The sequence below is a fragment of the Vespa mandarinia genome, chromosome 5 (assembly GCF_050613455.1).
Source record: "Vespa mandarinia isolate Hongniang chromosome 5, ASM5061345v1, whole genome shotgun sequence".
Lineage (NCBI taxonomy): Eukaryota > Metazoa > Arthropoda > Insecta > Hymenoptera > Vespidae > Vespa > Vespa mandarinia.
The window spans coordinates 6,967,362-6,979,783 of NC_140814.1; the positions used below are offsets into that span (position 1 = coordinate 6,967,362).

At 36.2% G+C, this 12,422-nt stretch overlaps 1 protein-coding gene across 2 annotated transcripts in view; it reads right to left on the reverse strand.

Moving 5' to 3' along the window:
* Positions 1-416: 416 nt before the first annotated feature.
* The window catches only part of ldd (lipid droplet defective), a 30,583-nt gene continuing 18,577 nt past the window's right edge, over positions 417-12,422 (reverse strand). The window contains exons 35-50 of one of the 2 annotated variants that reach the window (XM_035867086.2): positions 11,997-12,137; positions 10,804-10,993; positions 10,366-10,563; positions 9,544-10,056; positions 9,282-9,457; positions 8,900-9,167; positions 8,685-8,784; positions 8,478-8,620; positions 8,196-8,396; positions 7,210-7,390; positions 6,784-6,896; positions 5,888-6,716; positions 5,653-5,801; positions 5,387-5,569; positions 4,259-4,502; positions 417-572 (exon numbers count right to left, since the gene is read on the reverse strand). In XM_035867086.2, the coding sequence (XP_035722979.2) occupies positions 459-572; positions 4,259-4,502; positions 5,387-5,569; positions 5,653-5,801; positions 5,888-6,716; positions 6,784-6,896; positions 7,210-7,390; positions 8,196-8,396; positions 8,478-8,620; positions 8,685-8,784; positions 8,900-9,167; positions 9,282-9,457; positions 9,544-10,056; positions 10,366-10,563; positions 10,804-10,993; positions 11,997-12,137 (3,743 nt within the window). In that variant the 3' untranslated portion in view covers positions 417-458. The remainder of the gene's footprint in view (positions 573-4,258; positions 4,503-5,386; positions 5,570-5,652; positions 5,802-5,887; positions 6,717-6,783; positions 6,897-7,209; positions 7,391-8,195; positions 8,397-8,477; positions 8,621-8,684; positions 8,785-8,899; positions 9,168-9,281; positions 9,458-9,543; positions 10,057-10,365; positions 10,564-10,803; positions 10,994-11,996; positions 12,138-12,422) is intronic. The other variant, XM_035867090.2, reaches the window with a different exon arrangement.

Consider the following 12,422-nt stretch of genomic DNA (forward strand, 5'->3'; position numbering starts at 1 on the left):
AAGAAAAAGGAAAGCATGAAGAATAGCACTCCAAGAGAAACACAGTATAGGAACTAAAATGCATATACAAAAATCATCGGACTCTTTCAAATAATCGACGAGGATAGACTGTAAAGTAACAATGTTCTCGTATTTGTCGGGGCTCGTGATATACCTATTAACCCGTAATCATGGGTGTTAAGAAGAGATATATAAAAAAAAAAAAAAAAAGAAGAAAAAAAGAGAGAGAGAGAGAGATAAGAAAAGAGAGATGATAAAAAAAAAGAAAGAAGAAAAAAAATGAAAATTTTGAGTTATCACAGCAATAGTCGCACAGAGAGATCGCGCATTGAAAATGAGAAGAAACGAATTCGCTTGGGGCTCATGGAATAAAAAAAAAATATTTTCTAAAGAAAGAAAGAAAGAATGAACGAAAATAAAAGAGAGAAAAGAAAAATAGTGTATTTTCTGTTCCATCCTCAAAGCGTATCCATATGAATGATGTCCATGTTGAAGCAGGCGTTGGTGTAACCACTTCTCATAGAATCGATCGTAGATTCGTCCTCGGGTTCTTCCGAGAAATTTACGAGTACCTGCATCACAGATATATAAATATAGAAAAGTAAGAATAAAGTATTATTTTTTATTTACGCTTATCTTCTATATACTCCTTCTCTTTATCTCATTCGTTTTATCTTATTGTTATAGAAACTTGTTCAAAAAGTAGAGTTTAAAAAAAAAAGACCTCGTTACATATATATATATATATATATATATATATATATAAAAAAAAAAAAAAAAAAAAAAAAAGAGAAAACGACGGCAATTGGCCATCGCAAAATCGGTTCGCGTCCATTCTCATAATGTTACTTCGAGATGACAATTATTGCACTAGTGTAGATTGTGAAATTTGTGAAATGGCAGGATGCGTAAACTTTTGCTCGTTACATCGGTGCACTCGCCGTTTATCGTATTCCCCACGCGTTCACCCGTACGATGAATACCAGTGGTGGGAGAATGAGAAGCGAGAGAAAAGAATAAAAAAAGGAAAGAAGAGAGAGAGAGAGAGAGAGAGAGAGAGAGAGAGAGAGAGAGAGAGAGAAAGAGATGGTAGTGGAAAGGAACGAGTTTTCTCCCGCTCTACGAGGACTCCCATAAAAATCTCGAAACTTTTTTAACGAGCCGACTTTGCCGCACGGTTTACATGAAAACGTATAAATGATATGTACGAATATATTTTCTTGATGTTTAAATCGTGGAACAGTTTTAACATCAAAAATCTATTTCTCTCTCTCTCTCTCTCTCTCTCTTTTATTCTTTTAAAATTATGCATAAATTATATGTAAAAAGGAAAAGAGAAAGAGAGAGAGAGAGAGAGAGAGAGAGAGAGACAAGAAGATATGGTTGTGTCGTTTCTTAAATGACACGTGTCTCTATTTATGCTACTCGACTAAACAACCTGACATTGTCAAATATTTGTCAAAAGTTGTTCTACGTGTCCTGGGAAATATTCACCCAGAAGGCTTTAGACGTTCGAAGAGATTTTAGAAATTAGAGGATGTGAACACGTTTTTGCGTCTATCTAATATTTTGGTCACGTAAAAGTCTCCATGGAGATCCTTTTAGGGACTTTAGATTTTAGTGTATCTCTTGTTATATTATGAGAAGAGAGAGAGAGAGAGAGAAAAGGAAGAGAATTTGTTCTTGTAATCATTTGATCGTGTTAACCTCATTTTAACAGATAAAAACAAATAAACGATCTATTTTCAAAGTACATAAAATAAAATGATAATGTTTAGAAAAAAATCCTTGGGCTCGAGATGATTCAACCAGTCGAAATTTTATTCAAACGACTTCGAAACGGCGAGTATGCTGAATTTTTATTCAACGAATACGATCCAACCGATCTATCGGAAGCTAGCACTAGTTCAACGAATCAACGATCATCCGTTTCAATAGCGTTCTTTCTACTCAATTCGCCCATCGGAGGATCCTTCCGTTGGAATTTTCAAAGAGAGTTGGAAGAGAAGATCATGCTCACTTTAGGTACCATAAAATCTACATATCTACGCCGGCAATCTTGCTCTCGTGAAAATCAGACGTCTGATTTACGATCTTTGCCCACAAATGGCCTGTAGAGGATATCTCACGATTATTCGGATAACGCACTTAGATTTTCTTTCTTTCTCTCACTCTCTCTCTCTCTCTCTCTCTTTCTCTCTCTCTTTCTCTCTTTCTTTCTCCCTCCTTCTTTCTCCTCATTTCATGGTTTAAACTACGAAACAAATTTTAATAGAACGATATAATAATTTAAATGGAAAGATCTTTTTAATAGACCTAATGATTTTTCTTCCATCAATTCGATTAACAAAGAATAATCTAACGAGAAATAATGAAGGAGAAAGAATTAAAAAAAAAAAAAAAAAAAAAAAAAAAAAAAAGTAAAAATAATAGAAAAGAAGAAATGGAAAAAGAAAATGTCAAGAAAATCCATAAAAACTATCCGATTACAAAGAGAATGCAACGCCTCGGCTCGCCTTTTTCAAAGTCCACCAACTCTACCGACCGAAGAAGAAAGTCTAATTAAAGCCTCAAAGTGGTGAAATCGGATAAAACTCGTAGAGACATTTAATTACCGAAGATCCTCGTCCTTGTCGTAATCGTTGCCTGGGCAAACAACTTTAATTAATGACGCTTAATTAAGCTTCAAAGCGTTTGTAATTGGTTATTATAAGAGCAAAAGAGAAAGAGAATCTCACTGATGCCTGGAAATGGTACGGAGGTCGAAGAGAAAGTGAAAGACTATCTGTAAGGTTGTCTTAAACTTCGAGGTTGAATTCCATGCATAGATAAATATATAAACCAAATTAACATATCCTTTTTAACGAATCTTCTTGTTCATTCTAATATCTCTGGAAATCTTAGAGAAGATTAATTATATAACGTGTGCGTGTGTGTGTGTGTGTGTGTGTGTGTGTGTGTGTGTGTGTGTGTGTGCGTGTATATATACATATATATATAGATGAAAAGAAATGAGGACGTAACGATATAAATTATTAGTCAATCGTTCCTAATCTCCTTCCTCTCTTATGACAAAAAAAGTGGGAGCTTCGTCAACGAATTATACTATAATATATAATTTATAAAAAATATTAGATCTAATGAATAACTAAAATATTATTTTTCGTCTTAGCATATTTCAATTTTTGACTAATTCTATCTATCTAATCTATTCATTGTCAATCTCTATCTAATCACTCGTTTCGAAATTAGATCATAGATTAGAAACGATAAATCTTTACATGCTACAGACCAAGTTTCAATTATATTTCACCGATTATTATTATTATTATTTTTTATTATTATTATTATTATTGTTATTATTATTATTATTATTATTATTATTATTATTATTATTCTAAGGCAATAACGCAATTAATGTCTTCGTGAAATCCTCAGATGATGAAGTGAGAAAGACCGAAATCAAGAAACTCATATAGAGTTGACAAGTGGCAAGGACTCGTTTCACGTGTGACAGGAGAAGCTCGACTTCAAAGGCACGCTTCATTTTCCACATTAATTATCTCTCAGCAAAGCGGTTAATTAACAACAGTTTTAGCGGTTGAAAGGGAGAACGAGGAATCTCGCATACCGTCGTGAGACAAGAACGACGATCTAGGAAGCATTTAGGTGAGACTAGGAAAGGGACAGGAGAACATAAAAGAGACAGAGTTACATATATAGTCATGAGTGAACGTGTTTATGTGTTTGTGAGAGAGAGCGAAAGCAAGCGAGCGAGCGAGCGAGCGAGAGAGAGAGAGAGAGAGAGGACGAGAGAGAGAGAGGACCAAGCCGAGTTTCTGGCTGTTCTCGGCTGCAGACTGTAAACCATAGACTATCCCACGAGCTAGCTGAGAGCCGGGCGGTTCCATTAATATCCCTCAGGATAGGTAGTACGAAAGCAGGGATCGGTCTTGGTTGAAGGAGGAAGTGCAATGCACAGGCAGTGCATCATCTGCCGGAGACAAGAGCTCCGAATATTGCACGATAATATTGCGCATATCGGACCCCATAGAGAAAGAGAGACAGAGAGAGAGAGAGATAGAGAGAGAGAGAGAGGAGATTTCTGCTGAGTGCAAGGAAGTCAATCGTGGATTTATCGTTTATAGAGTTCGCTGACACCGAGTTACCAAGAAAAGAAGGAATGACTTTGATCGAGATGATCGAGTCCATTCTAAAGAGGAAACTCGTCTTCAGCTTGTCATCATTAAATACCAACCTGATCTAAGGAGCTCTGAGAGAGCGTATAATCCGTAGCTTTGAGCTCATCCGCAAGCATTTTCACTTTGGCGAAGCTGTTGCTCAGTGCCATCTCCTCACTCTTTGGCACCAGTAAACGTGCTGCAGTTGCTTGTCTTGAAAATACAACGGCTTGTGGAAAATGATTCGCAATGGCTCTCTTGAGATCACTGACTAACGTCGGCTTGCTGAATCTCAAGAAAACAACGTAGCCCTCGCCGAATCTGAAAGATAATGGTCCTTCGTGAATTTGTTAACGTGCTAAGGGGAAGACCAAGGGAACACATAAAACATCTTGATCGCTTGTAATTTTCAGATTGGATAAATGAAATACATAAAGGATTTTATCGTAAATTTTGTTTTTACTCTGTGACGATAAAAGAAGAAAGAATGAGAGATATGAAAGGAGTTATAAGACGTTCAAGGAAAGAGGAAAATATTTTACAAGACGTCTTAGGCATCGGTGATTCCAATCATTAAATATTTATGCCGCAATACGTTATTCCAAAAGGTCTAGCCGACTCGATGTGTGTGCATTACAATGGACCGGTCGCGCATAGATCACCGCTCCGTACGTAATGTATCTCAATTAGAGCAAATAGCTGTTAAAGTGCCTCTCATCCTCCTCTAAAGAGAGAGAGAGAGAGAGAGAGACGCATATCTACTAAACTGGTTGAACTACGTATAGCTTCTAAAGAGGCCTAAATGCGTTTGGAATGCCAACGTAAATTTCATTTCGGTGTCGAGGGACCTCTCGAATTCTCTCCCACCCCCTCTCTGTCTCTCACTCTATCTATCTATCTATCTATCTATCTATCTATCTTTTTTTCTCTTTATCGGAACAAATACACTGCGAACCGTACAATAACTTTAAAACTAGCAAAGTTTTACGAACGAACAAACGAACAAATGAGAAACTCTTATGAATGAAATTCTTTCTTGTTTCGTATACTCAACGATTACGTCGGTGGACGCAGAAGGTTCGTTTAAAGAGAAGAAAAAAAGAGAAAATCGAAATGAGGAAGAAGTAGAATAGGGAAGAAAAGTTCTTGATGCTTTTGGGATATTCTAGCGTAATTGCGAGAGTAGAGGGAAGAGCTCTTTTTACTTGTGCTTCAAATGTTGCGGTGTTCCTATACACCTGAGACCGGCTTTGGCAAGAATTCCCACTCTGGTACATAAACTTTCGCAATCAGCGACACTGTGAGACGTTAATATCACGCTACTGTGATTTTTCGTGACGTGCTTAACCACACATCCAACTAAATCCTTCGTCGCTGGATCCATGCCACTGAAAAATTCGAATTGTTAAATTTACATACGTGTTATTATCATCTTTTAAATAAAATCATATTTTATGAAATTTAAGGTTACCTCGTTGGCTCGTCCATGAGAATTACGGAAACTGGAGCCATCACTGCTACAGCTGTACACAATTTTCTTTTATTTCCACCACTAAGACTGCTAACTCTTTGATGAGCATATTTAAGAAGATCGAGCCTTTTCAATGTATTTTCGACTATCTAATCACAATAAAAATATAATGTTAAAGTTATGATCATAATGTCACCAGGATTAATGTTAAAAAAAAAAAAAGAAAAGATTTTACCTTAGGAACGTTCTTCAAACCGCAAATCTCAGCGTGTATCGTCAAGCACTGATGCGGTGTTAAGAAACCGTCCAAGGCCTCGGTCTGAGGACAATAACCAACTTCACCGTTACAAAGAGGTCCAGAACCAACGTCCTCTTCCTTTAAGACAATTCTACCAGCCGTAGCAATAATTTCCGTGGTTAGCATCTTGAAGGTCGTACTCTTTCCGGCCCCATTGACGCCCAATAGACCGAAACACTTTCCAGGTTGTATACCAAAACTTAAATTCTGAACAGCAACGTTTGTTCCGTAAACGCTTCGATACTCCTTTCTCAATTTAATCGTTTTCAAAATGTCCTCATGTGCCATGCCACTTTCAATCCTCGTCCTTTCATTGATTACATCCTCATCCTCTTCTACAACTTCGTAATTTACGTTCTGCTTTTGGAAATTCGGCAAGAGTCGGCATTCAATGATGAGATTTATTAGGAACAATAGAGCACCAATAATCATAAGAAAAATATAATGAACGCCTAAAAGATCCCAACCCAATGGTGACTTGTAAGTATTCATGTGAAACTTCTTCAAGAGTTCGGCAGTGATGTCATTCTTGGATAATTCTACGAGAGCATCGCCAAGGACGTATTGTGGAAAGATCATGAGAATTCGATGAAGAACATTTCTGACATCGGCAGCTGTTTGAGTCTTTCCAAGAATATCGATCACCAAAATAGTGGCGAGAGAGCTCACGCCTATAAAGGTGTTCACACAAAAGAGAACCATGTTGGACAAACTGGAATCGTCGAATGCCTTCTCGGCTAAGTGGGAGAACGGAATGACAGCCCAACTGAAGAGAACAGATTCAATAGAATTCGAGAAATCTCAACAATTTACTACTTATAATTTATACTTACGCGAAGAGAAAGAGTAATAAACAGACACCAGCTAAATTATCTTTAGAAACGTAAGTGGATAAGCCGAATATTTCAAAAACTACAACAGCCGAGCAAATGGAACATCCAAAAATCTATAAGGAAAAAGATTTATATGATTAATAGATTAAAAGATTATATTAAAATAGGATAAAATTTTATGAACTATTTATCTTGATGCTTTTGTACGTGTGGCTTTTTTCTTTTTCTTTTCTTTCTTTCTTTCTTTCTTTCTTTCTTTCTTCTTTTTTTTTTTTTTTTCTTTCTTTAACATAAAAAACGATACGATTGAACTTTCACGTATAAGTTTCACAATGGTTATTTCTTAAGCCCACTTAAAAACGTAAACCCATTCACGGGAGATCCTCTTTAAGGTTCTTTAAATCTTAACTTGATAATGTATCTTACTAGAAAATCCCAGATCAAGGCCGTCGTCCAGTAAGTCACCGGGTGAACTCCAGCCAGATAAAGTATTCTTTTTTCTTCCGAGAGTCTTTCTCTAACCAATTCCTTCGTTCCTTGTGCGCCAACCAGATTAAATGCGATTAAAAGAACCAAGGCAATGCCAACGTCGGCAACGCGTTGCAATCTATAAGACAAATATACAACAAAACCAATTTTCTTTATGTTCTTCTACGAAAAATATATAAACAAGTTTATTTGTCCTTTTTTTCGAGATAAGCCCCGTGTGAATGTAAGCACAGAAAAAAAGTTTTTCGATCGTTAGAAAAAAAGAAAAAAAAAAAAAAAAAAAAAAAAGGAAAAGAAATATAAAAAGAAGTACAAAATTTCTCTACGATCAAAAAAGCTTAGATACGAGAGTATATACGTCGCCGCTGGGATATCATTAGTATTCACGAGGAGTTACGAATCTACGTAGAATCGTTAATCGGATCACGAGGAAAGCTTACGTCGAAGAGAGAGAAAGAGAGAAATAAAGAGTGAGAGAGAGAGAGAGAGAGAGAGAGAGAGAGAGAGAGGGAAAGAGAGAGAAAGAAAGAAAGAGGAGAAGCTTGTGAAAGCGCGAAACGAGTTATCCGCGTGTAGACGGAATCATATGGAACGTTAATTAAAAGTAAACGAACCAAGTAACACGTACAAGCAAAGAGTTCTCTTCTCTCGTTTTAGAACTCTTAAGTATTCCGAATTCGTGAAAAGATGTAACATTCGTACCAGGACAAATTTTAGTTCACCTATCGATGCGACCTTTTAAGAGCTATTCAACCATGAATGAAGTTCGTCTTTGAATATAAGACGATCTTAATTTAACCGAATATCCAAGAGAAAATGCAAATATTATAGAAATCGATGGTTAGCATTTAGTTTCCTTTTAGTTTCTCGCGTAAACGTCTAAAGCCATACGAGCTATTTCAATCGCTATATTGGTAACTCACAATGTGGTTCGATTCAATTGGTCTCTTGAAAGCTTCAATGGATGGTTCAGGGTCGTTAAATGTCCGTTGACTCCTGAAGCACGAAGTATCGCTTCGTTTAGGGCGTTAAGATAGGACGGCATCGAGTGATGACCTTTATTGTTATACCAAACGACGAAAAGGGGATCGTCCTTCCAATGTGAAAGTGACCAACCACCGTATCTGTATTGAAATCATAGAACGTTATTGAATCAGATAAATTTGTTATACGAGGAAATTATTTCTCTAGGACACCTTATGTACCTTCTCTCAATATATTCCTGATGAGTTGAAACAATCCAATCAAGAGTTGGTCGACCAGGTAAAGTTTGTAAAAGTCCTTCTACCGCTTGTGACACACCTTGGCAAGTTTGTTGACCATCCACACATTCACACGTTCCCGTATCCTAAAATAATTTTTACATAAAGATGATATAAATATATCTCGCGATTTACAATGATTTCTCTTACGTTTGGTAAAGTTTGCCAAGCACCAGCATAATCGTCCCCAAATCTATCGTGTAATTGAAGAGACACGTGTTGCAAAAATGGATCATTGCTATTGTCGATACTAAAAAATGATATGACGTTCGATTAACGACATTATGAATAATTTGAAGCCATCGTAAAATATTCATTCCGGCAGAAAGTTCCTAAGTTTCGAATACATATTTTATGTAATATACCTGTAGAAGTAAGTTGGATGGGTATCGTAAAGCCTCGGGTTAAGTGCCAGTGGTGGCTCGTCCTCGGATGGTGGTCTTATTAGAGAGAACCCCATCGCCACGGCAACGAAGACGGTCGGTAAAATGAGGGTGGCCAAGGGCGATCTCCAATCCTTTGCGAAATGCCACAATCGCTTTTTCAATAAAGCCTTTCCTTGTCTGAATGCTGTAGGCTTTGGCGAGGGTTCTAGATCTATCATATCAATCTCGTCGTTCGAAAGGGGCAATTCTTATAGGGAACAAATAAAACCTTATTAACTTGATTTCGTCGTGATATCGAGAGAAAGGGAAAGAAAGTAATTCCGCGATTCATGGTAATAACTTTAATTCAATAACTACTAACCAATATGATTCACTTTGTCAGCATTGTTTATGTTAGCTCCGTTCAACAATGAATTATTATCGGCGCGTGCACATAAATCCAAAAAGACTCTTTCGAGAGTATCACATTCCAAGGAGAAATGAATAAATCCTAAAAGTTTTTGATTATCTTCGAGTACCTTTGCGACTTGGGCTATGCTAGAAATCAAAAAGAAAACGTTCGACAAATTTGATAATGAATGATATCTTTTAGTATCATAAAAAGGAAGAAAAATAAAACTTACTCGTTATTATTACCATGTTTTCCTTGAAACGGAAGAGTAACGATTACTTCAGTTTCAGATGTTTCATTAATGTTATAATTAGATACGATGCCTTCAATGATATTTCGAAGTATCATCAAGTTCTTGTTCTCGATGGATCCACTAGAGGTATTGGTTGGTGGATAAGAAACATTCAATCTGTAACCTCTGCCATGATTCATTTTTAAAGTCAACGGTGAACCAGTGCAAAGGATCTTCCCTTTGTGCATGACAACAACTGTGTCGCTTAACATGTCAGCCTCGTCCAGATGATGAGTAGAAAGAAGAACTGTCCTACCTATACGATGTTGATCGATCAGTCGCCAAATTCTTCTTCTTGCTGCAGGATCCACACCTGCGCCTGGTTCATCGAGGATCACCAATTTTGGTGAACCTAAGAAGGCTAGGGCTACGCAAAGTCGACGCTTTGTACCACCTGATAAACGATACACCGGCTCGTGCTCTTGTCGACCTAATTCTAACGAACTTAGCATGCTAGAAATAAAGAATAATTGTTATTGTTATTATACAAAAACGAAAAAAAAAATAAATTAAATAAAAGAAACACAAAAACAGCAACAACAACAATAACAAGAACATCGGAGTTTGAATGATTTATAATGAAATTGAAAATTGTCAAAAATTACTTCCGACGAAAGTTATTATCGTTTAATTATATTAAAAATGTTGAATCGATTTTAATGAATTTATATATATATATATATAAAAAAAAAAAAAAAAAAAAAAAGAAAACAAAAATTGTTTTCCCCGTGAAGATCAATAGCAATAATATTTCAGGCTTACTCGTTAACATTTTTTTCCATATTCATATTGTCTTTCTGGCCCTTGAGCTTCGAATAAAAGATCATATGCTCCCTTGGCGTCAAAGTGTCGATGAGCACATTATCCTGAGGGCACACCCCTATGTCTGGCTTACAACCCTCTTCACCATTCAAACATATTTCACCATTGGTCGGAGCTACCATACCCGTCAGCATCTTGCTGAAATGAAAGCGTACAATTCGAGGAACCAACTTCCCGTAATATTTCCCTTCACTGATCATTTTAATTCGAACCGATTATTCTACCCATATGAAAGAACTTTCCTTTCTCATTTTCTTTTCTTTTCTTTTTTTTTCCTTGTTTTTTTTTTATTTTTCGTTTTTGACGAAATAAAGAAAAAAGATAAACGTTATTTAAAATAATTAATACGTTTATAAGAGAAAGACAAATTTTGCATACATGATTGTTGTCTTTCCGGCTCCGTTTCTTCCAAGAAGGCTGGTCACTTCACCTTCGCAAAGCTTCAAAGTGAAGTCATCAATGGCTACGATTTCTCCAATGTCGGTATTATAAACTTTACGAACGTTGTCGAAACTCACGCCGATTTGTTTCTCATTCACCGTCAAATTACTCACGTCTGAATCGTCCTCTATATCGATTTGGAAAAAGCAATCGTCGATTTTATTTATTTATTTATTTTTGTTTTTTTTTTTTTTTTCTTTTTTTTTCACTAACTGATAAAGGCTATCATGGATGCAATTGTTGGAATTTCAATTTCATCCACGATAATATTATAATTTTTTATAAATTAAATCTTATTATAGAAATCTTTCGGGATATGCAAAACAAATATAATCTCAATCAGTGTTCAATATACTTAGCTGTTATTCCACGTTTCGAAAAACGTATAAAAGAAAATCAAGAAAAAGCGCCGAATTGTAAGCAATGCTTGAGACACAAAATGAATAAATAAAGAAAAAAAAAAAAAAAGAAATAAATAAGAAGAAAAGAAAATACATAGAAACACGATGCATCGACGAAAAGCGACACTCAAATAGTCAATACATAGAAGTATGAAGTATATATGTATTTCGATTGGCATGCCCGATTTGACATTAACATGCTATACATACAAAGTTAAATCTCAAATTTTCTCTCTGGGGGGGCTTACTTGAAACAACGAAGAACGAAACACCAAAAAAAAAAAACAAATAAAAAAAACAAAAAAAAAAAAAAAACAAAAAAATACCAAAACAAAAAACAAAAGAAAAATTAGAAACATGAATGGAACTTTTTTTTTTTAGTTAATAATGGAAATAACGTGGATGAATATATTGAAGCATGCAAACGATAGAAAGAACGAATGAGAGTGAACGAACTCTAATCGTTTTCCATTCAACGTTAGTTAAGGTAATAAATTTTGAATTATGCATGTACGGTAACCAACAGATCGTTACTCGAGTAACGAACGATCGGTGCATATTCCTCTCCTCCGTTCTCTCTCTCTCTCTCTCTCTCTCTCTCTCTCTCTCTCTCTCTCTCTCTTGCTCTCTTTGACACGGAATGCAAATGAAGGTCCCTCGGAAATACGAGGACAAGCAAGATATCCGCTTGCGGCTCGTATGCGTCCGCAAGCTGCGAGAGTGCGATACCTTGATAAGTGGTTGAAAGGTGCAGAACGTCGTTAGTGAAATAGAGGTTGTTGACGAAGGTGAGGTAACTGGGCCTGCCATAGAGAGAACGTGTGTTGGCCCACCATAAGCTACGGGACCTCAAACCAAGAAAGTCCCTGCCTGGAAAATTATCGGTAATGCTCGGCCGTTTCAAGGATAAAAAAAAAAAAAAAAAAAAAAAAAAGAAAAAAAAAAATAGAAAAAGAAAGGACAAGAAAGGAAAAGAAAAAAGAAATAAATAAACGAAAAGAAAAGCAAGAAAAGATAAGAAACTTCGCTCGTCTTCTTAGCGATCTCTTTCGTTTCCTTTCTTTCTCTCTCTCTCTCTCTCTCTCTCTCTCTTCTTTCCTCTTTCGTTTACTTAAAGTACGTCCTTTTTCTTTTTCCTTCTCTCCTCTATTTTCT